At 45.0% G+C, this 24,902-nt stretch overlaps 1 protein-coding gene across 4 annotated transcripts in view; it reads left to right on the top strand.

The window, feature by feature from the left end:
- The window catches only part of TTC7B (tetratricopeptide repeat domain 7B), a 276,351-nt gene that overhangs the window by 133,109 nt on the left and 118,340 nt on the right, over positions 1 to 24,902 (top strand). For all 4 annotated transcript variants that reach the window (XM_015144366.3, XM_028851745.2, XM_028851741.2 and 1 more), the window contains 3 exons: positions 3,264 to 3,401; positions 21,856 to 21,939; positions 22,948 to 23,052. In XM_015144366.3, the coding sequence (XP_014999852.2) occupies positions 3,264 to 3,401; positions 21,856 to 21,939; positions 22,948 to 23,052 (327 nt within the window). The remainder of the gene's footprint in view (positions 1 to 3,263; positions 3,402 to 21,855; positions 21,940 to 22,947; positions 23,053 to 24,902) is intronic.

The raw sequence follows: 24,902 nt of genomic DNA, 5'->3' as shown, positions 1-24,902 counted from the left end.
AGGCCCAGAGCAGGCAGAATGCGTGCATCACGCAGTGGTCTCCTGTTCCTGCTAGGAGACTGTACTGCCCCCTCCCCATAGCTGTCACTGCTTACCCCCAACCCCTGGGGCAGCCCAGGGGAGAAAAGGGAATCGTAACTAAAGCAAGAGAAGGCATTTTCCTTCTTGCCGTCCCCACACATACTGTTTAATGGGAGGTATAAAATGGACTCAGGTGAGTATAGACATGGGGTCTGAGCATAATAACATACATGCACAGAGAGAAGGAGGGATCAGAAGAGGCCAGAACTCATGAGAGGGCAGCTCTCTTGCCTTTGATTAAAACTTTGAATGGCGGCTGGGCGCGGTGTCTCAAGCCTGTAATCCCAGCACTTTGGGAGGTCGAGATGGGCGGATCACGAGGTCAGGAGATCCAGACCATCCTGGCTAACATGGTGAAACCCCGTCTCTACTAAAAAAAATACAAAAAACTAGCCGGGCGAGGTGGCGGGCGCCTGTAGTCCCAGCTACTCGGGAGGCTGAGGCAGGAGAATGGCGTGAACCTGGCAGGCAGAGCTTGCAGTGAGCTGAGATCTGGCCACTGCACTCCAGCCTGGGCGACAGAGCAAGACTCTGTCTCAAAAAAAAAAAAAAAACAAAAAAAACACTTTGAATGGCCCACCGATGTTGACAAGAGCAAGCCTGCGTGAGTTACCACCTCTTTTGACTTGGAGGCTGTTTGGTGTCATTGGGCTTACTTCCTCTCAAGGAAGCAGGGTTGCCCGATAGTCAGCTGGTAACTTAGGATGGTGTCATTTACATTCTCTGCTTGCCTTGGTGCAATCAGGGAAGCACATAGGTGAGCAGGCTGGCACATGGTGGCATTCAAGTGAACAAGTCTCCCCAGGCTTCCCCACCGGGGCATCCATGGAGCCAGCTCACCTTGGCCTCCTGGTCAGCATTCCCTCATCCCAAGCTGGGTCCTTGGCAGGTAGTTAGTTCCCTTTGGGCAAACTTGGTTGGTTATGGTGTACACGTTCTGAAAGCATGGTGACTATACATTTTAGATTACCTGGACAATTCTGAATGAAAATATTATGTTCCATTGTCAGATGATATGTTCCAGTCTGCAATTTGGAAAACATGGCCACCTCTCTAAAACGCTTGCACTAAGTGGAGATGTCTGTGGAATGATGTCTCCAGCTCTCCTGCTTCTTAATTGAAGTGATAGAAACTAATAATACTCAAACATTGAGATCCCTTTGAGACAGTCAGAGTTGGCTCTGTGGTATGTAATTTCCAGAAAAATCTCTTCAGGGGATGTTGAAATCCAGTGATGTCATCAGTGGGTATGAAGGACAAGGTTTCTAACCCAAATGATTATGTTCTCCCTATAAATCATTTCAGAAAATGTAGGTAGAAATCTAAATGAAGTTGCTTTTGGAAGCCTTTTTTCCATGTCCTTTGACTTCTCGATTTTTTGGTTTTTAGACAGAAAATGAATGTGCTCAATTTCAAAACCAAAATGAAAATTTGTGGTTTTTGGATGTCAGAAAATTGTGTTCTTTGTTGGTTCTGACTTTAATTCAGAAGCATGAATTTGTCCATAGCTTCTCCACCTACAAGATGTCATTTAGAATTGTGCTATTTTCTAACCACAAAGCAAATTAGTTTCCCCTAGGAGAATGGGATTATAAGAACTTGATTTGCAGAACTACCACTGAGGCAATATTCTGGGATATTTATTATTTGTGGGTCTGTTTGAGGTTCTGTATTGTACCTTTTTAGTCAAAAGATACTGATACTTTCTCTAAAAATGAAAAGAATGCATTTGGTATAACTTGAAAACCTTTCATAAATAGTATGTTTGTTTTGCTCTCTTCCAGGCATTGGTCTCAGTATAGAATATGTATAGCAAATAAATAAAATGAGACCATTTGCAACAGGCCCTGTTTCCTTCAGAGCTGCTTTTTTTGGGGGCTCAAGAGGGACTCCTAACAAGAAAAACTTAGAATGAAATCTTCAAAAGCAGGCTTGTTTCCGTCAGAGATGACTCACTTTGTAGGAAGTGGCCTGTCTTATATATTCTTATTTGTCTTTGACATTTAAGAGCAAGGAGTTTTAAAGTGAGTAAGTACTGATGGGTGGCTAAAAGTAAATGCCTTGGACTCACACACAAAGAAAATGCATTTTGTCTCATTAGTGAGAGGGAAGGTGTGTGCGTGGCCTTTTTGAATGTCAGGAGGAAGATCAATGTCAGCATGCCGGGACAAGTGACCCTGGAACCTCATGTACCACTTTCACAGGAAAGACTGGGGGCGGGCCTGTCTCTGCTCCCAAGGACAAGTGGATCTGCAGACTGTTAATTAGCAGGGGGAAAAGGGCAGGTGAAATCGAAATCTAACTTTGTTGATTCTGAACTTCCTATTAGGGAAAAAGGGAAAATGAGCTAGCTATTGAGTCTCATACATGTGATATATTTAGAGGAATCTGTAGAGAAATTAAATTTTAGAAGTAATGGAAACAAGTTGCTGTAAAGAGCATTTGATTTCTGGATAGATGAGATTAATAAGTTTGAATGTGCCTGATGTATTTCTGTGCTAAGCTTAGAAAATTGTTCTCTTGAGTCCTCTGTGTTAATATCTTTTAAAGGAAAAATCTGCTTTCTTCTTGTTTTCTCTTATATATCTGTGTTGTGCTTCCCTAAACAAGATTGAATTCGTCTTTGTGTTCTGTTCCAGTGAAGATGTCATATAGGGATTTGAATATTGCTTGGTGATAGAGGAAAAGTAAGATAGATCTCTGTAGGACTCATGGAACTTGATGACACAATTGGGTGTTGGGAAATGCAGGGCTGGGAATTTTCTCCCCCTCTTTAATGTAGAGCAGAAGCAGGATTCGCGAGTGAGGCGCAGCAGGGCCTCACTTGATGGATGATTCGGCTGCTCCAGAGCGCAGCTGCATCTTCCACGAGGCTGGCTGTGAACCCGAGCCCAGGGAAAACTTTGTATCGGCTGCCAAGGCTTCCTCCAAATGCCTGCCGACAGGTACAGGTGCCCTCTAGGTTCACAATTCTAGGACTTTAGTGTTTGGATCACCCCATATATCATGTTCTGCAGTGCCCAGGGGATTTTGAATAAATAACCCAAGGTGACAGGCCTCTGCTCATTCCTACCCTTGTCTCCATTCCCTTGGCAAATCGGTAGGGGCAGGAGGGCCTAGGTGGCCTCCCCACCATGCAGCACTAGGCTCTTTCTCCATCTGCTTCTCTTGTGTTTTTTCAGGCCAACCGGGATGCTGTGCTGAGCAGGATACCTGAACACAAGAGTGACCGCCTCATCAGTCTACAGAGTGCGTCTGTGGTCTATGACTTACTCACCATTGCTCTTGGAAGAAGAGGCCAGTATGAGATGCTGTCAGAGGTACAGCCGCTGAGTCTGGTTGACATCCAGGTGGTGGGTGACAGTTGCATGGTGACCCCAGGGAAGGGTTGTGAGACCTGGACCTGGGCCCCCCTCTATTACTGGCAGCCATGTGATCTTGGGCCAGTCACTTAACTTTGGTTTTCTCCCCTGTAGAATGGGCGTTGGGCTAAATGATTAGGTGGTGGAATTGATCTAGTCTTTTACCATGAGGGTTCCATAACCCACTGGGCTGTGAGTTTGTGTGTGAGGGAAGGCAAACATTTCTCAAGCAGTTTCTCTTTCAGTTAATTTCCACCAACTGAAAATCTCCCATCTGTGATATTAGTTTCCTCATAGAACAGGTTTGGTTTAAAGTATCAGTGTGACCAGTGAAATTGCCAGTGGCCTGACAATTTCAGGCACAGTGTGTTATGTTAGCTGGCATAGATCGTTTCATATAAAGGAGACAGTCTTCTTTCAGAGTCTTTTGCTTGTTCAGAAGGGACCCTCGTGGATTTCAGATCTTGTACAAGGTACTGTCATGTTCTCACTCCCTCAGTGTCTAAGAAACGCTTAGGATGGAGGCTTGACTCTTTCACAGTTTCAGGAGAAGCTGGTTCGTCTTGGGCTGTGGTTATGCATTATTAGGTTCCTGCCCAAAATATCAGATTCTACCATGGTAAGGCTAAATAAATAACAAGATCATTTTATCTTTTCTTTAGCAAAATAGAGAGAAAAAAAAAATCCCTATTTTGTTAAAAGGAACTTTTCCATGTTATTTATCTTTCTCTTTCTAAATTTATACCCATTGCAACAGCCTCTGGGCACGAGGACAGGGAATGAAATACAGTAACAGATTGGCTGAAATCAGATAAGTGCCCGACTCACCCTCCAGCCTGCCAGTGCATCGCCACATTAGGCAGGAACCTTGGGGAAACAGATGAGCCTGCGTGGCTTGAATCTTTTTTTAGTCCATGGTTTGGTGACTCTACAGGGCAGTGGTTACTCAGCCTCACAATCTGACCTGACAAAGCAGTGTGTGCAGATGCCCCCACCACACGCAGCTCAGCCCTGGGGCTCGGTCCAGGCTTGGAATTGGCCCAGGTTGTTCATCCCTAAATGGATCGAACCTCTGCCGGTACCTTGATTTCCTGGGCCCCCCTTCTCCCCACCACCTAAGTTGCTGTCAGCTGTGTCCACCACAAAGTCTGTCACTGGGGACCATGCCACCGAGCTCACAGTTGAATTCCTTTAAGGTGAGTTTGTTCCTCCAGACAAAACACATATCACCTCTCTAGGTCCAAGGATGACAGTGGTACGCACACATCTACTTCCGTCCCATTGGGTAGCAATGTTGCCTTTCCCCGGCTCGAAATCTCCTAGGTCCGAAACAGGAGTGAGGAGCTTGAGGTGTCTGGCCCTGTTGACTGGCTGGGTGGTCTCTGTCCCTGGCTTCCCATTTTTCCATGAATGCTCTAGGGGGTGGTCATCACCCTCATGGATTCCTCTGCAAGCTGCGGCTCTGGAGCCTGTGCCTGCTCCTGGCATAGAATACTAGGACCTTGTTTTCACCCAGATGACTTCTGTCTTGATATCATATGTAGCTCCCATCTCGTGGTGGTGACCTGCCTCCCAGACGACTGGGTATGTGGTCGCGGGAGCCTTTGCGAGTCAGAACTTCACCCCCCTAGTCACATTGCAAATGGTGGTGCAGGCCAAAGGTTGCCTCGGAGAAGCCGGAGTAGGAGGGTGGAAGAAAGGCAAATTTAGTACTGTATATCCCTGAAACCTTTTGAATTTTGTACCATATCTGTGTTTTATCTAGTAAAAATCTCAACCAACTGATAAAATATATGAAATGAAGGATGTTTATTTCTTCAGCACATATATGTACTGTCACCTCTTCTGTGCCAGAGGCTCTGATTAAGGCCAGGGATACAGCCAGGAGCAAGGTGTGACCCCTACCCACAAGCTGCCCCCAGCCTGGAGCTGCCAGGTGTGACAAGCAGCTGCGGCCCATGCGCTGATGGGGGCGGGCCCAGCACAAGCTCTGCGTGCCTTATCTAGGGGTTGGATATTTGGCTTCAGCCTTGCCTGTGCCAACCACTTAGGCAATTGGAGCGAGCATTCGACAACTGTGTTGTCTCAGATCAACCGACTAAAACGGTAGATGTCGTAGGAAAAAGGTGAAAGCTCACAGCATCTCAAGGCTGCCTGGCCCATGGTTGGATAGCTCAGTTACTGAAGATAGGGGTTAGGTCCACCCTTTGCTGAGTGTGGACCCTCTCTCCCTCTGTCCGAGGCCACATCCTACTCTGGGTGTCCCACTTGTCTTATTGCCTCATTTACTGGGGTTTTTCTGAATCCATTTTTTTTCCCCCTCCTCATCTGCCTTTCCATTTTCTCAGGACTTTAAGTTAAAAGGATAACTGGCTTTTTTTTTTTTTTAATTGAAGTACAATTCACATAACAAACTTAACCATTTTAAAGTGTAGAATTCAGTGGCATTTAGTACGTTCATACCACTTAGTACATGCACATTTAGTACGTGCAGCCATCACCTCAAATTGCAAAACCTTTTCCTCACCCTGTAAGAAACCCTATACCCATTAAGCAGCCACTCCCCGTTCCTCACTCCCTCCAAGTCCCTGTCAACTACTCATCTGCTTTTTTTCTCTATGGATACTGATTGGGGGTATTTCATATAAATATAAATAGCCAATATTTGGGCTTTGGTGTCTGGCTTCTTTCACATAACATAATGTTTTCAAGGTTATCCACATTGTAACATGGATCAATATTTCTTTTTATGGCTGAATAGTATTCCATTGTGCAGATCTACCACAATTTGTTTTTCCATTCATTAGCTGATGGAATTGTGGCTGTTTCCACCTTTTGGCTACTATGAACAGTGTTGCTGTCAGGATAACTGGATTTTAAACTTCCTATATTACCTTTCTCTGAGCTCCATAAATGTTAGCAATTATCGTTATTATCATTTGTCTTAGAGGTATGTTATATTTCCCTGTCTTCATTTCCTCCACTGTCAGCAGAGCAATCTTTCTGAGACACAGGAATAGACATGCCACCCTTCTGTTCACAAATATTCCACAGACCCTCTCTCTTTCTTTTTTCTCTTGTTTTCTTTTCCTTTCCACCCATAATGAAATTGACTTCATTGTTTATCTTTCTGCCGTATGCAATAGTCCTGCATGCTCCTTGGAGAATCCAACAATACATAGAAAATATAGAAAAGGAAAGAAAAGTGCCTTGGAATCCAGCTGTCCTGAGATAGTTGACTACTCATTGACATTTTAGAGGCGAACTTTACATCTGTCTTTATGAATAAATGTGTGCATTATGTAAGTTTTGTTGAATGGGACAGTATCTTACACATTTTACTGTGGATATCCCCTATCTCTCTTCTTTGCTTCATTGGCACCTCACCCATCTCTGCCTCCTCAACCCCAAACTCAGGTCATCAACATAGTGTGTCACAGGCTCTAGAGTTAGAGAGCTTTGGTTTGAGTTCTGGGTCTGCTCTGTACCAGTCATGTGAGCCTAGGCATGTCACTAACCTCCTATGCATCAGTTTATTTTCCTGTTAAATAGGGGTAATAATTGTGTGAATGTATATCTCAGACAGTTGGGAGATGCATATTCATTAATCCATGTAAAGTACTCAGAACAGAGCCTAGCACTTAGAGCTCGGTAAGTGGCAACTGTACACTGCTGCTCCTGCAGTTACTACCATTGTATACACAGGAATTACTAGGCACAGGGGGAGCAACAAAGGATACAGAAAGATCTTTTGCCTTCAAGAAATTTCCACTCTAGTTAGGGAGACCACATGGAAACAAACAAAAAGATAATCAAATTAGAGAATACGTAGTAGTGCAAAGCATGTTAATTGGCAGGTGAATGGAATAGGCCAATTGCAGCCAAGTTTATAGGTTGGGAGTGCCAGTAAGAGATTATGAACAGTGGATATATGAATTGGCTCTTCAAGGCCTGATAGGCATTAAGTGGTCTAGGAGGAGAGAGACCCTCTTCATCCTTAAGCTCACAGAGCTGTGAAGGCACTGGACCTGAGGGAACGGGAACCCAGGGCTTGCTCTCATGGAGAAGTGGGAGGAGAGGAGCTTGGAAAGAAAGTGTGGGGCCTGATTGTCAGCACCACAACCTATTGGCAGACTTTACGTGTGCCCCTTGCAGATGCGATCTAGATATATCACCCTGTGGCTCATCTGTGAGCAAGTCCTCTTTGCCTCAGAAACGTTGCTAGATCTTCTTTTACATGGGTGGAAGCTTTTGTGGACAGAAGAGTTCGTAAAACCATCAGTCAATTGTGAGAGAGAGAAGAGGTCTTACCTCCTTCTCACCCTGTCCTTGTGCTTTCCTTCCTTCTCTTGTCCCCAACCAGCATTAACACTTACACATCCGGGCACAGCATGTCTTCCTGCTTCTTGGCTCCTCTCCTTGGCTGACCTGGGCCCACGGGCACCACAGAGGGTGGGGGCGCCTCTACTGCCACTGCCAGCCCGTGTTCCTCTCTCCTGTCCTTGGCACCCTTGTGCAGTGGGTGTGTCGCGCAGCATTGTGCAGACCCAGCCTTTTAATAACTGTGCTCACAGGGCTAAGCGGGAGCAGAGCCTCTCTTTCCCAAGGAAGCCGGCCTTTCTCTTTTGCTTATTCAAGATGGAAGGCCGCTCTCCCATCTCGAGACCGGCTGCCTTTGTGTGCACCTACATCATCGTGCCTTTCTTTCCTTGTGGACTCTTCAGCCAGATGCTGGCCAAAGAGCATTGTACAAAGGAGACCCAGGCCAAAGGTTTATCATATCCTCATTCTGACAGGTTTAAATAGAAGCACAATGTTTACCATATCTCCAGTGCTGTGAGTTTTCGTGTTTTTAAAGACTAATTGTGAGCCCTGCTGAAAGGTTTGTGTAGGAAGGAACACTTCTTTTTTTCCTCTTCGTTTTAAACAGCAGCACTAGTTGGCATGACAACCTGCGCTATTAAAAGTAAAGCAACAAGCACTGCTTCCTCTGTTTTTCAGAATGAACCCAAGCTGCTAAGGAGGTTTGTTTCTTGAATTTGACTATTAATGGCTCCATTTCGACAGGATATTATGGGGTCCTTTTAGAAGGTTGTGTGTGTCCCCCCTCCATAGGCGAGGCAGCTTTAAAGACAGGAATGGTATTTTTATCTTTCCTGTTGAACTCATATTCATGTGTTTATGGTAAATCTCAACAACACCATAGTTCTGTGGGTAGAACTGTCTGACTAGTAATTGTACCAAAAGGACATTTACACCTCCCTAACCTAAACGCTTATTTAATCAGGGAGCACTGTGAAAAGCATTGCACATCTAACAACGTCTGCTTTTCAGGCCTACCATTTGTTTAAAGTTCAGCATTGCATGCAGCCCCACTTGTACTGCAGAAACCCAGCCTTGAGCTAGGTGCCAAGGTTTCTAGAAGGCATCAGTGGGCATGACACAAATGGAGCCGTAGACTTCTGAGAAATCAAGGCAGGGTATTTGGTTAGTGCTGGGTGGTCCCTAACAACTTGCTGAATGCACCAGTGCTTCAAAACCAGTGTGCACCCTCATCCTGCCCCCTTTTCTTTGGTTTTAGAGGTCCCTAGATGTGCAAGGAGTGTATCTTCCCCAGGCAGGCCCAAAGGTTAAAGGTCATTGAGTGGGAAATGGGCAGCAGAGGAAGGGATGGGCCCAGCTTGGGACAGAGCACCTGGACAGTTACCAGCTCTGGTCCAGCTTTGTGAGTCAGCTCAATAGGGACCATCTACACCATTTTTACATGACACCCTGCCCCAAAGAATATCAGCCTCTGACATGGCCCCTGGGATCTCCATTCTCACCATCACGAAAACGTTCTTTCAAATTAAGCATTGCTTTCTTAACGTGGTCCTCAATGAAAATGCCAACACGCTTGGGAGGAATGGAAGGAGTTTAAACTCTTAGGGTAGCATAGTTCAGAGAAACAAGGTATCTAGGTACATACCTCATGGTTTTGTTTTAGTTCTTTGTTTAAATTTTTTTTAATATGCCATATTAACCTTTTTAAAGTGTAAAATTCAGTTGCATTTAATTACATTCACAATGTTGTGCAACCATCATCACTATTTATTTGCACATTTTTCCATCATCCCAAACAGAAATTCTGTACCCATCAAGCAATAACTTTTCATTCTCTCCTTTCCGATACCCTAGTAACCTCTAATTTAATTTTTGTCTTTATGAATTTGCTTATTTTGGGTATCTCATATAAAAGAAATCAGGCAATACTTGCCCTTTTATGTCTGATTTGCTTCACTTAGCCTAATGTTTTCAAGATTCAGCCATGTTATAACAATATATCTGATAGCATTGATCAGAACTTCGTTCCTTTTCATGGCTGAATAATATTCCATTGCATGTATGTGTTACATTTTGTTTATCCCTTCATCTGTCAGTGGACGCCTGGATTGTGTCCACCTTTTGGCTATTGTGAATAATGCTGCAGTGAATACTCTACTTGAACTTTCCTTCCTTCTGCTGTCCCCAGCCAACATCAACACTTGCACGTTAGGGCACAGCATGTTTTCTGAGTTCCTTTTTTCAGTTCTTTTGGGTTTACACCTAGGAGTGGAATTGCTTGGTCATATGATAATTCTATGTTTAACTTTTTGAGGAACTGCCAGACTGTTTTTCACAGTGACTGTACCATTTTACATTCCTACCAGCAATACACAGGGTTCTAATTTCTCCACTTCTTCACTAGCACTTGTTATTTGTAAATTATTATTAATGTAGACATTCTGGTAGGTGTGATGTGATATCACATTGTGGGATTGATTTTCTTTTCCCTAATAACTAATAATGTTTAGCATCTTTTTATGGGCTTATTGGCCATTTGTATATCTTCTTTGGTAAAACTACTATTCAAGTCTTTTGCCTATTTTAAAGTCTGCATAATAAACTCTGGTCAGCTATATTTGTAGAGATACCACACCTGCTTTTTTTTTTTTGTAGAGATTGTAGAAACCAGCTTGGACTGGTTTCAAACTCTTGGCCTCAAGTGATCCTCCTGTCTTGGCCTCCTAAAGTGCTAAGATTACAGGCATGAGATACCATGCCCAGCTTCACTTTCTTGAAATGTCTTTTGATGTGCAAAAGTTTTACATCTTGATTAAGTCCAGTGTATCTATTTTTTAATTTTGTTGCTTATGCTCTTGGTGTCATAACTAAGAATCCATTGCCAAATCCAAACTCATGAAGGTTTACTCCTTTGTTTTCCTCTAAGGATTTTACAGGTTTGCTCTTATATTTGAACTGTTTGTCCATTTATAGTTTTTTTTTGTATATGGTATGAGGTAGGAGTCCAACTCCATTCTTTTGCATGCGGAAATCCAGTTGTCCTAGCACCATTTGTTGAAAAAACTATTCTTTGCCCTGTTCAATGGACTTGGCACCCTTATCAAATATCAATTGGCCATAAATGTGTGAATTTTTTCCTGGAATCTTAATTCTGTCTTTGGTCTGTCTATGTATTTTTATGTAGTACCATACTGTTTTGATTTCTGTAGCTTTGTAGTAAGCTTTGAAATGAGGAAGTATGGAGTCCTTTAACTTTGTTCTTTTTCCAGTTTGTTTTGGCTATTCCAGATCCCTTACAATTCCATATGAATTTGAGGATTGGCTTTTCCATTACTGCAAAAAAAAAAAAAAAAAAAAGTTGAAATTTTGATGGGGATGCATTGAATTTATAGGTCACTTTGGATGACATTACCATCTCAACAATGCCTCATAGTTTAACATCAGACCTGTGTTATAATCTCAGTTCTGCTACTTTACATGCTGAATATAAACTTGAACAGATTCCATTACCTCTCTGAACCTGTCCCCTTATATGGAAAACATAGATAATAATAAGATCTACCTTGGAATGTTATTATGAGGATTAAGGAGATAAATGTATGTTACTGTAAAAAGTGCATGTTACTATTATTATTGGTGGTATTAATAATCTGCTTTCTAATTTAAAAATCTCCCTTGTATGAAATAATAACTCTGGCAGATGATCCTTGACCCTTATATAGGGAAGTACCCACTGTATAGTAAAAAAATTCAGCCCTGGAATCAGGGAGATCTGTGTTCAAATTCTGGCTCTGCCCTTTCCTAGCTCTGAGACTTTGAGAAAGATACTGGCCCCTCTGAGCTCCTATATCACAGACTGTTAGGGAGCTCAGTAAGATAATGACTATAATGTAGCCAGCACAGCAATTGATGGGTAATATATATCATTCGATTCCTCTGTGGTTATTAGAAAGGATTGATCTAAAATGAGTCTCCTTGTAATTTCTATCTATTCGGTCTTTTTGGAGCAATAGGGCAAGTCCAGCCCCACCTCACTGACAGTCTACCAATTTTTTTTTTTTTTTTGGTTGGTCTTATTATCTATTTTGAGCAGGTAATGTATGCACAAGGGAAGTGTTACAACAGAGCCAAGGGGAACATGAAGAGGAAGTTACTTGTGTATACTCCTAAAGACTGACTATAAATCCATAGGCCACTATGCATATGTGCGTGTCCCCATTCAATGCAAAAGTAGCATGCCACAGGACATAAAATCTATGTTTTATCCAGCCGGTGATCTATCCTGAAGATTGTACCAGATCCATGTGTCTAGATCTGCCCCTTTCTTCATAGGGTGGGAGAATGTTCCATAGTAAAGATGCCCTGGTAATGGATGACTCCTTCTCCCTTTAGAGTCCACCAAATTTTGAAGACAATTGTCATATTGTCTTTTTTCCTTCAACCTAAAGTGCCCCCGGTTGGTTCCTTTAGAACAAGGGTCAGCAAATTAAAGGGCCAGATACTAAATATTTTAGGCTTCAAAGGCTAAGAGACAAAATCAAGAATAGCATGTAGGTATAACAAGAGAGAAAACAAATTTCCACAAAATTTTAAGCAATGAAACTCAAAATATAATGAGTACAATGTTTGTAACATAGATTCATGAATGAGAAGAATGGGGTTGTTTGTGAGGGTAGGGGATAACATCTTGCTTAATTTGGGTTTAAAGTTAATAACCCCTCTCATCAAATTGATGGTGAACGTTCAGCTATAAGTACAATTCTTAACTTTTGGACTCTAGAAACAAGCAGTAGGTCACATTGGGCCCTCAGGCCATAGCTCAGTGACCCTGCTTCAGTCCTTTCTGCTATGTCATTGTCTCCAGTCTTGGTAATTCCAGTACTCCTCCCTCCCTCCAGTACTCCTCCCTCCTTAAAGGACCTCCAAAAGAATGGATCCCAATTCTCTGTCCAGCCTTCATCCGAGCATTTACTGTGCTGCTATTTTGTACATGGTGTGTCCCAGGCTGCCACACTTTCAACTCCTTACTTCCTCCCTTAGTCCTGGCATGGGCTAAGCGGCAGCCATGGTTGAAGGGTTAAAACCTGGTGCCCCAAGCCGGGGAAGAGAGACTGAAAAGACCAAAGGTGAGAGGCAATTGAGGAGACAGGAGGAATGGAATGCCCGTTTTGTGAATTCAGTACATTTTGCAAGGAACAGCTACACTGGCAAAGCAGCAGATGGAGTATAGTTTGAGCAGGACCGTGGAGACCCCTTACTCAATGTGCAAGCTTGGTCCACTTGATTTGTCGAGTTGAGAGGAGAGCATGCCAGAAAACTGCGTCCAGCATTCAAATTCTATAATAAAGTCTGTGACCTTTGAAAACAACCCACTCTACTCCTCTCACCGTGGCCAGAGGCAATGATATCCTTTAAGTGTTTGCCAAAGCAATAAAACTCTGAGACTTCCCTGCTTGGAGCAGTATTGCTGTTTTAAAGCAAAAAGAGAAATGGGAAGGGGTGGGGCATGGATGCATTTGCTTTATTTCCAATATAAGGAGAGAAAACTTGAGCAAGTTTTGATGTCTGTTTTCTCCAAACTTGGGGCGAGGAGGGGGACTTTCATTTGTAGCTGAGAGTCCCATAAGTATGCCTTTGAGAAGCTTTTCCTGGACCCAGGCTCCTGTAGATAGACCTCTCAAACTCCATTTTAATTTGTACTTTCATTTTTAGTTTAGGAGTGCCGGCGCGGTGGCTCACACCTGTTATCCGAGCACTTTGGGAGGCCAAGGCAGGCATATCACCTGAGGTCAGGAGGTTGAGACCAGCCCAGTCAACATAGTGAAACCATGTCTCCACTAAAAATGCAAAATTAGCCAGGTATGGTGGTGCACGCCTGCAATCCCAGCTACTTGGGAGGCTGAGGCAGGAGAATCACTTGAACCCAGGAAGTAGAGGTTGCAGTGAGCCGAGATCACGCCATTGCACTCTAGCCTAGGCAACAAGAGCAAAACTCTGTCTAACAACAATAAAAAGTTTAGGAGTCGAGGATCATGAGACCTTGGCTCTTACTCTAGGTGTGCCACTGAGTGCAGCCCTGGGGACGTCCTGTCTCCTCTCTGGGTCTCAGTTTCCATATCCATAAAGTAAGAATGGGATCAGATAATCTCAAAGGCCTCAAATTGCTCTGTGTCTGTCAGTCTGTGGATCTAAGACGATGGCCCAAAATGTTTGAATAGCTTGCAGTTTTTTATTGCTAAAAGTTAAGGAAGTGAAATATTTTGTATATATCATGTTTAAAAACAATCAGTTGCACAACCGCAAGGAATTTGATTAACTGACTCATGAAGTATACACAATGTGGAAGAGAAAGTCTCCCTGATGAACTGAAGGATCTATGCCATAAGAACTTTTAGGATATGGCTAACCTGTCTATGAGGTAAATAATGATGGCAGTTCACTCTGCTATTTGTTGTCTTTTAATAGTGATGAATTTTGGACGTACACTTCAGGCTAAATTTGAGGCATGTCTGATTATTTTATTTCTGCCCACTCCCCAATGGGATTTGGATGCAGAATCTTACCCTTGAATTCCAAAAATAGACTTTGGCTTTGCTGCGCTTGTGGTACTGTACAGCTGTCGCTGCCGCACACCCTGTTTGTGTAATTGGGCTTTATGTACTAGGGAGGTAATTGCTAAATCCCTTTCTGATGCCAGAAAAGCTTCTCATTCCTGGAGCCCCTCAAAGATGGCTGATTTATGAAAAGCCAGAAAAAGGGACTGGAAAGGCATAAGCTCTTGTTACCAAAAGGAACCATTTTTGCAAGTGACATTTTGACTCGCACTTAAATGATTAGGATGCCATTTAGAGTCTAATTATTGTTCTAGCAAATATTCGTGGTATTAAATGAATGTTATCTGGGATTAGAGAGGTGGCAGTCATGTGATTACAGCGAATGGGTCTATCTTTCCTGGTAGAAATAATACCACTGCCAAATCCATCTTCTTTTCTTGTGAGGGAGGTGATTTGGAGATGTCACCTGCTGTTTTGCATGGGTGACTCAGGGATCTGCAGCTCTGGACCGGCCCCACTTCCCTTCCTAGGCCCACCCTGCCATCCCTCCACTGGACTCCAGAAGTGGAAAAGGGGCCAGAATCTAGCTCGCGCCACTCAAAGACTCCTGTTCACACTGCCTTTGCTGTCCACTGGTGTGCCCACCCTCATTCCCAGGGGTTCTCATTATCCCCTTCATCCGCCCTTCAGAACCCTGAAGATCTGCTCTTGCTTTGTTTCATAAAAGCCAGCCCATCGATAGCCTTCAATGCGGGCCAGACACTCTTTTGAGCATTTCACATGTATTTCTGCATTTAACCCCCATTACAACCCCATGGCTGGGAGGGAGGAGCATGAATTGAGATAGGCAACCTGGCCCCAGAGCCAGTGCCTTCACCATGTGACTGCTCTTTTTGTCCTCACGCCCTGTGTGCTGGTCTTGGGTGATTAAAGCACTCTTTTATATGTCCCCCATGCACAGAACACCTGCCATCTTCTGAAAAGTCCATTTTCATCAATGCATCTTTTTCACTGGAACCATCATTAAAATGTGAATGCAGCTGGGTATGGTGGCTCAAGCCTGTAATCCCAGCACTTTGGGAGGCTGAGGGAGGCAGATCACCTGAGGTCAGGAGTTCAAGACCAGGCTGGCCAACATGGTGAAACCCCGTCTCTACTAAAAATACAAAAAATTAGCCAGGCGTGGTGGCAGGCACTTGTAATCTCAGCTACTCGGGAGGCTGAGGCAGGAGAATCGCTTGAACCCAGGAGGCAGAGGTTGCACTGAGCTGAGATTGTGCCAGTACACTCCAGTCTGGGTGACAGAGCAAGACCCTGTCTCAAAATAAATAAATAAGCAAATAAATAAATATTTAAAAAATAAAAAATGTGAATGCTTTTATTTTATGTTCTCCATCTCCCCACAACATTAAAACTGCAATTTTTTACTCTGTCACATACACATATGATAGGGTTCTTAAAAAGGGATAGGCAAACAGAACTGGGATGAGCAAACAGCCTAAGGGGCAAGGGTTGTGGATAGCGTATGCTCCCAGTGACAACCCACATTTCTTTTTTCCATGGGTGTATTTTTTTGGCAGGGAGTCTCCTTTTGTAGTTGAAGTATGGTTGACCTGAACTGCTTAGGGGTTTATGTAATCTTCATGTTTACGGAAACATAGGGGAGGACATGTTATATATCCAGGCAGCATGCTTGGCATCAGCATTTCAGGAGCATCTGAAGCTGTCTGGGCAGTTTTCCAAAGCTGGCGTGCCGTCACTGTATCTCATAAGATGCCAAGAGCCCACTGGCAGGCAGCACCATCGGCTGTGATGCCAGAGCTCACACCCTTCTGAATTGGGGTGGAGGGCTAATTTGTAATTGACCCAGATTTCCTAACTCTCTTTAGGACACCCTCTTGGCTTGTTATGGGAGGTGGGTTGTTATCATTATGAGAAAGAGGTCCAAACTAGGAGGGAACTGAGAGAGATGCTACCTGTAGAGGAAACACAGGACTCGTGTAATCTTTGTTAGTTGAGAACTTTGCGATGGGCTGGAGATGTGGCACCACTGGCTGTCGTGGTGCTGGTGGATATCATGGGATCAATAAAGTTGATTGACACTTCTACTAGCTGGAAACTCCGTCCTTAGTAGCCTCAAGCAAGGGTCCCCATTAGCAGCAAAAAAAAAAACTATTGCTGAGTCTCTGAAATAGTTTAAGGGCCGGGCGCGGTGGCTTAAGCCTGTAATCCCAGCACTTTGGGAGGCCGAGACGGGCGGATCACGAGGTCAGGAGTTCGAGACCATCCTGGCTAACACGGTGAAACCCCGTCTCTACTAAAAAATACAAAAAACTAGCCGGGCGAGGTGGCGGGCGCCTGTAGTCCCGGCTACTCGGGAGGCTGAGGCAGGAGAATGGCGTAAAAACCCGGGAGGCAGAGCTTGCAGTGAGCTGAGATCCGGCCACTGCACTCCAGCCTGGGCGACACAGCGAGACTCCGTCTCAGAAAAAAAAAAAAAGAAATAGTTCAAGAAGTATGTGGCCTTTTTAGGGGCCTTTTATTTAGCTGTCCTTTGCTTTCTGCAGCATGAGTGGGCCTGATACGTGAAGTGTGAGTGGCACGATGTAATTAAAGTTTCAGAGGCAGTAGTGTTGTGGTGAAGAGCTCAGTCTCTGGAACCAGACCACTTCCCTCCCATCTGGCTCCACCACCGACTCAGAGGCCCGTGTACTCCCTTAACACCTCTGCACCTCAGTTTCTTCACCTGCAAATGGATGATGATAAAGAGACCTGCCTTGTACTTTGCAGGGTCCTTAGGATCACCCAATGAGGCAATGCTTGTAAAGTAATTAAAATAGTGCCTGGCTACAGGGTGTTACCACACTTGTTAAAGAAATGAAGAATAAGCACACATTCTGGTCCAGTTCTCTAAAGTTGTGCCCTATTCTCCAGGGTCTCAGATTGAATCCTTTTCTAAAATGAGGAAACATTTCGTAAAGTTTTGTAAACATTTTGTAAAGATATTTATTTCTGATGTAATGCATTGTAAATCTGAGTTTTCGTACATTGAATCTGGATAAAGTGATAGGTATGATACAATTTGTTGTATTTCCATTCCTAATATAAGAATGTTAAAATTTTTTAAAAGGAATAATAGCTAACCTTTGTTTAGCACTCGCTAGCCTGTTTGTGAGGTGCTATTTCCTGTGGCGTTGTATGTAGTAACTAAGTCTTAGTAACTCTCTACATTAATCATTGTCATATTTCCCATTTTACAGTGAGGAATCTAGGCACACAGTGGTTAATTGCTTGCCCGAATTCACACACCCAATTTGTTGTGCACCTTGATTCTGTATTCCTAGCTGCCATTCAGGTTGTGTACTCCCTATTCTGAAGGGTTCTCAGGCAGCTAGCTGTACAACTTGTTGGGGGCTGGAAGGTAGGGATTGTTACAGGAGGAGCCTGAAGCATTTGATTGGGCGTACTGTCAGGGCCTTGGCTGTAGGTGACGGAACCGGACTTGTTAAGCAGAAAAGGAACTTATCCATCTGCACTGCTAAGCTCACCAGTTCCACCAGAGGCTGAAGAGGAGACTGGAACAGATTCAGGGAGACAAAAGCCCTGCCCCAATTTGGGAGGCCCCAGCTCACTCAGGGCGCTTAGAACACTTGGAACACTTGGAACGAGTTCCAGAGGGCCCTTCCCTGCCTCCCTACCTGCAGATTCAGAGGCTGGCAGGAGCATGTGATTGGCTGTCTGCATGCCACGCGTGTGCCACATTTCTATTGCTTGTCTTTTTGGGAGTGCCTGCTTTTCCCCGCCCCCAAAATCAGAAGAGATTTGAAGTAACAGGCAGCCAGAATGACAAGTGCCCTCTCCTTTGGGGGCTTCAACTAGATGCTTCCCACGTGATCTGCCAGCCACAGGATCCCGTGATTCTACTCCTGATGAGGACTGGGGCTGTTTTTCTTTCCTGTAGCACCTGGAACGCAGCTCTGTACCAATTAGACCTCCGGTGAATGTGCTTCACAGAGTTTAATGAGACTGTTAGCCTTTGGCATGCAAGAAGAGAAGGGTACACACTTATTTATAGCATCTAGCTTTTTGATTCAGAACACACTGTTTCAGCTGCCGAGCTCCTTTTGTTGATCAGGACAGTTGATATTTATCATTCCTCTTAGCAAAAGGAGGACAAAAAACCATTTAAACATTTAAATGTTTAAGTACTTAGTGTTTAAGTACTTACTAAGTATATTTAAGTACTTAGTGGTGATATTGCAACGTATTGGTTGAGTAGGGCTGTTAGAACGATCCTTATTTTTTATTATCTACCATCTCTCCACATACTGGCTCCTGGTGCCTCATTTCAGCCACTGTGATCATTCTCATCTCCTCCTCCTCTATCATCCCTCATTCCCATCCCCAAGTCAGTTTCTAGGCACTGCTGGCTTTTCACTGCTTAGCATCCTCCATCACACTTGCCCTCCCCCACTTAGTCCCAGCCCGTTCCTCCTAGACCTGGGTTAGGTCTCTCCTGCCACCCTGTCTTGCCTACTTGATCTCAGCATGCTGCTTTCATTTCTCCCTTCCCGCGGTGCGCCTTAAAGGCATAGTGACACCTTCCTCAGTACAGCAAAGCAGCTAAGAGGGCCCTGGGTTCAGGTTCAGATTCCAGGTCTGCCGCTTGGTGTCCGCACTAGTGAGGAGTGTATTCAGATGTCATTAACAAAACCAGCATGCAGTGGCTTAGCCAAAGCGGAGTTTATTTGGTTCAGCCTACAAGAAGCCTTTGAGAGGCTGGTGCAGTAGCTGCAGCACCTCATGGCATCAGGGCCACACACTTACTTTCTGCTCAGTGTTCCTGGCCACCCTACTTCCGGCTTTGAAGGGGCAGGGCTGAGGGCAAAGTGGGTGCTGGCAGAGAATGCCCTGCTTTTAAAGGACTCTCCTGGAGGCCTCACCCAGCCCCTCCTGCCAATGTCTCATGGCGTAGGATGAGGCCCGCAGCCAGCCCTGAGCTGAACGCATTGCCCACGTTCACCTTGCTGAAGGTCTTCGGATGCCCACCTTGTGCCATCGCCAAGCACTAGGTGCTTATTAATGCTTAGTACTTTACTTTTAAATAGAATATGTTTTTGTCAGAACAGCTTTTCACAGTAAACCAACTAGCATATTTACTGTGTGACCTCTGTATATGCCATTTAAAATTCTAGAATTCTTTTCTCTCCTCTCCCACCACCTCACTTTACCTTTACCCATTTATCGCCTTCACTGCAGCTCCTTGTCTCCAGGTCCCCAGCTCCCTGCCCTCCCCCCTTGACTGTCCATGAATCCTGAGCATCCCATCATTTTCCTCTGCTCCTACACTGGCCACCTAGCAGCACGAAAGAAGGTGGCAACACAGTGGTGCAGGCCCCACTGAGTGCTCGCACCAGTCTCTGAGCTGACCCTGCTGTGAGCCTTCTGTCCCCTTTGGTGGAAGGGGCTTTTGTTGTTGTTTAAACCTTTTTCTATTTTTTGCGTTGTTTTTCTTTTTCTGCCTTTCTTTTCTTTTCTTTTCTTTTCTTCTTTTTGACAGGGTCGTCTTGCTCTGTTGCCCAGGCTGGAGTGCAGTGGTGCAATCACAGCTCGCTGCAGCCTCGGCCTCCTGGGCTCAAGCTATTCTGCCTCCTCAGCCTCTTGAGTAACTGGGACTACAGGTGTGCACTACCACACCCAGCTAATTTTTTTTACCTTTTTTGTGGAGACGGGGTCTCGCTATGTTGCCTCAGCTGGTCTCGAACTCCTGGCCTCCAGTGATCCTCTTGCCTCAGCCTCCCTAAGTGCTGGGATTACAGGTGTGAGCCACTGCGCCCAGCCACCTCTGTTCTTTTTAAAACCTCCTGCCACTATTCTTTTCTTTTCCTTCTAGCACCCAGCTCATTCCATCTTTACAGAGAAAACTGGCTGGGCCCAACAGGGCCTGCCATTCTCTCCTCCTTGTCTGGAGGACCTTGCCTCCCTAAGAGAAGGCCTCTCAGCAGGAATACATTTGTTCCAGGGACCTGGCTCCCTCTAGTCTTCTGGGACCTAATTTATCTCCCCAGGGTCTTCACTCTGCATGCTCGTTCTGCTCATGGTAGCGAGAGGCTTGAGTTGCCTCTATGAAAAATTAAGCACATAGATGAAGAGCCCTTCTTCACCCCACACATCCCTCCTTCATGCCTCATCTCCATCTTTTCTTTGCTTATTCGTCCCCATGGCCTATGTTCTCCTCCCATGTCCCCCAAAGCCACATTGCAGAGCTTGTCACCCAGTCGATTCGGGTGGTTTCTTGGCCTCTGTTGCCACTGGCCCCATTGGCCCCTTCCCGGGGCCTTCTCTGTGTCGTGACACTGCTGTCCCAGCTCCCTTCTTTGCCCTCCTTTCCAGATCCTTTTGCTCTCCCTTTCCGCAGTCTGGCCCTGCTGCCTTCTCTCTGAATACTCTTCTGGACTGATCTGATCTCTTCCAGTAACTTCAGCTCTTTTCTCAAATGTTTGTCTTCTGTTAGATCTTTCTCTTGAGGTCCCAGAATGTCTCTGGTAAATTACCTCATGATGCCTCGAACTCAGCATTTCACATGCCAAACTCGTTCATGACAACTTCCTTCCCCATTCTCCCTTTCTCCTAAAACAAAACAAAACAAAAAAACCCACAAAAACCTCCCCTTCTCTCCCCCTCTCTCAAACACACACACTCACTCACTCACTCACACTCGTGCATACACAAGGGCCTTCTGTGGCATGGATTTTCCCCCAGGTATGCAGGCCAGAAACTTTGGGCACTTCCTATGCCTCCCCAGTCCCCACATGCTTCCACGGGTGACCCGTCCTTGCTGATCTGACCTTGGACACATTTCTTGATTCTGAAGCCCCCGGACCATTCTGTCCACTTTGTTCCTGGCCTGCCTCCATCAAGGTCTTCCTCCTCACCCCACTCACCCCAGTCCCCCACGATCTTCCTAAAGCTCTAATGTCATCATGTCACCCTGTGCAGGGACCAGAGGCTCCTCGCTGACCGAGAGGGAAGTCCATTTGTAGATTACTCACCACGGCAGGCAATGCACCAGTACTGAGAAGATAAAGAAGTTGTGGTTTCTGTCTTTGATGGTTTCTCACAGTGGGGCTGGGCTGGGGAAGGCCCAGCTCAGTTTCCGTTCTCCCTGATGCCATTCCTGATTCCTGGGATCACTTCACCACAGTCCTGTTTCTCGCCCTTGGGGCACTCCTGAGTTTGGCTTTGTATTTGTGTTGTTCATGTATTTGCCTCTTTTCCTGTGCCAGATACAAAGCTACTCAAGGGCAGGGACTGTCACAACTTTGGTCAATTGTGGGTTGTCCTGGCCACCGGCATGTGCATTATCCTGTGTGGGGACTCCGTAGGAGCCCTTTGGTGGAGGATTATGTTTTAAGCTTTCCAGGGAAGCAGATTTGATGGGACTTACCTTAGCGTGCATGGACACCAACTCACGCTTGTGCAGTTGCGGCGCCAGCGATTCTCAGATGTCTGCTTTGTTTTTCTTTCCCACCCAGTGCCTAGAGAGAGCCATGAAGTTTGCCTTTGAGGAGTTCCACCTGTGGTACCAGTTTGCCCTGTCCCTGATGGCTGCTGGAAAAGTGAGTCCCCTTTGTGATGGGCAGTTTTTTATGCCTATCCTATTAAGGCCAAAGAGGTTAATGTCAATGAATTGCACGGAATGATAGACTTTATGGAAGTCTTTTGAGCCGCTCTGGGAAACTATCCTGGTCCACTCTCAGTGAACAATCAGATTTAATCGTCTGGGAAGCCAAGATGGATTTATCACTGAGAAGAAAAATTCTGAAATATTTGTCTCTTTCTAGTCATTGTGACTTCATCAGGTGTCATGGGCATGGCTTAAACTAGAGCTAATGTTTTACACTCAACCGAGAGTTAAGCTATTTCCTGGAGGGGAAACCTGTTGGTTATCTTGAGCAATGTGTTATATTAGTCAGTGCATGATACTGAATGAAAATGTGGGCTGAGGGAGTCCAACGGCAGGATGGAAGGTTGGTGCTGCTCTCCCAGCTGAGTGACCCAGGCAAGTTATGAGTAGCTCAGTTTCCTCGGTCGAATGGAGTAAGAACAGCACCCACTCCGTAGGTGTGTTATCAGGGGAATGACATGCTACGCCGTAGGTGTTTAGAGGTGCGTTCCTTGCTGTGTATACACTCAACAGAGGTGGTAGCTATTGTTTTTCTTGTTTGGGCAATTTAGCGAATGAAGCCTGAGATAGAAGATTATTTGAGCTAAGTGAATTCAGAAATTTAGTATTCTGTGCCTTCAACTGGATATTTATCTTTTATAGGAACAAACTTCCACCATCTTTACATTTTTCTTAATTTTCCAATAGCTACACAAGTATGGGATGAAATTCAGGTGGCACCAGGGAAGCATTCCTGCTGGCTTTTAACCCAGCATACTCCCCAGTCCCTCAGAAGCCACAGGCTCTGGTTTTCACATGCCCCAGGCCCCCGCTTGCTTGGGTTTAAAGTTGGAAAAGCCCACGAGGAGGCCACCCTGACCAAAACCCCCTCTGAGAAGGCTGTTGTATTCGGTTCTGTCAAACGCTTTGAGTTTCACAGAAATAATCTTCTCTTGCCAAGTCTGCCCGTGCCGTGAAGGTGCTGAAAGAGTGTATCCGCCTGAAGCCGGACGACGCCACCATCCCTCTCCTCGCTGCCAAGCTCTGCATGGGCTCCCTGCACTGGGTGAGTAGGGGCGCCCCCCTCCCCGCTCCTGCAGAGGACTCCAGGCCAGTCCTGCCCATTTTTTTCATGTTGAGGCACAGAGAGAAAGCAAGGGTGATTCATCAGCTACGCAAGGACAAGATACAAGACCGTGTAGAGCCACGGAGCCTGGGCCTGGGCCCCTGGCCTCCTCAGGCCTCATCCACCCCACCCAAGGACTGCGGAGGACTCTGGGGTACTCCAGGGGTTTTTTCCTATGGGATTGTGCTCCAGGAATAATGATAATAAGATAGAACCATAATTCATACTCCCATACATCTTGCTTTATTCAAGCAATGTGGGACTGAGAAGAGACACGTGGCCTGGTTTGTTTTTGCTTTCGTTTTTGCTTTTGAGACAGGGTCTTGCTCTGTCACCCAGGCTGGAGTACATGATGGCTCACTGCAGCCTCAACCTTTTGGGCTCGAGTCATCCTTTCACCTCAGCCTTCTGAGTAGCTGGGACTACAGGTGTGCTCCACTGCACCCGGCTAATTTTTGTATTTTTTGTGGAGACAGGGTCTCACTCTGTTGCCTAGGCTGGGAGCCTGGGACTTTCTAAAGAGCAAGGAGTCACCCTACATTTCAGCTCATATGTTAAATTCAACTGTCTTCATTTCTCTTCTTTCACATACACATTTTTCTTCAAATATTCTTGTTCAAATTTGAATTTGGCAATAGCCTGATTTGTAACAATTCTAGTACCTCAAAAAATACATCATTTGAGTAGAAAATAGAAAACTCAGTCTAATTGCCGAGATGGTGGTATAGATAATTGCCACATACGATAGAGTTCTAATTTCTTTTCTTTAACTTCATGTCAACATTAGCAATAAAAACGATTTGCTCAAAAAAGACCAAAGCGTCTTACAAGCTCAGGTTTTTCACCCTTATGTCCTTGCTCTTTGTTTTTTTCCACATATTCTCACCCAGTAGGAGAAAAGTAAGCCTAGCGAAGAGTGTTCCAGTTTAGTTCATTTTGCTTGGGAAAATGTAGAAAAGATGTTTTGAAAGCACAGGCTCTCACCTGAAACGCACAGCTGTGAAGGCGTAGTGTGGTCATGTGGGTTTTGACAGTTTAGGGCTGTGAGCAGGCAAGGGGATGGCGCAGGCACTCCAGGAGTGGGCAGGCGGAGGAGTGGACACAACTTTTGCATTTGGAACATGCCAGTTCCCAGCAGTGACTACTGCCCTCCTCCCAGCTCTGGCTTTATTTATTACTGTAACACATACATCTTGAAATGCCTTAAATAGACCTCTTTTTTTTTTTTGAGATGGAGTCTCGCTCTGTTGGCCGGGCTGGAGTGCAGTGGCGCAATCTTGGCTCACTCCATTCTCCTGCCTCAGCCTCCCGTGTAGCTGGGACTACAGGCGCCCGCCACCACACCCGGCTAATTTTTTGTGTTTTTAGTAGAGACAGGGTTTCACCGTGTTAGCCAGGATGGTCTTGATTTCCTGACCTCGTGATCCGCCCGCCTCGGCCTCCCAAAGTGTTGGGATTCCAGGCGTGAGCCCCCGCGCCCGGCCAGACCTCTTTTAAAAAAAAAAAAAAAAAAAAAAAAAATATATATATATATATATATATGAGTAATAAATCTTTTCTGTATATTTTTTTCTTGCATTTTTATTATTAAAATTTCTAAACACCACAAAACTCAAGAGTATATGAACTCCAGTGTCTTATCACCCAACTCAATATCATCAACGTTTGCCATACTTTGAAGGAACAAATCTTACTATTTTTGCCTCTAATGAATTGTGCACCAGGTCTTCTTGTGGGTGTAGTTTACAGGTGCACATTTTCTCATTGGAATCTGCTGGCACAAGGTACAT

Source organism: Macaca mulatta, chromosome 7 (assembly GCF_049350105.2).
Source record: "Macaca mulatta isolate MMU2019108-1 chromosome 7, T2T-MMU8v2.0, whole genome shotgun sequence".
In the NCBI taxonomy this organism is placed as follows: Eukaryota; Metazoa; Chordata; class Mammalia; order Primates; family Cercopithecidae; genus Macaca; species Macaca mulatta.
This window is presented reverse-complemented; position numbering and strand designations above follow the sequence as displayed.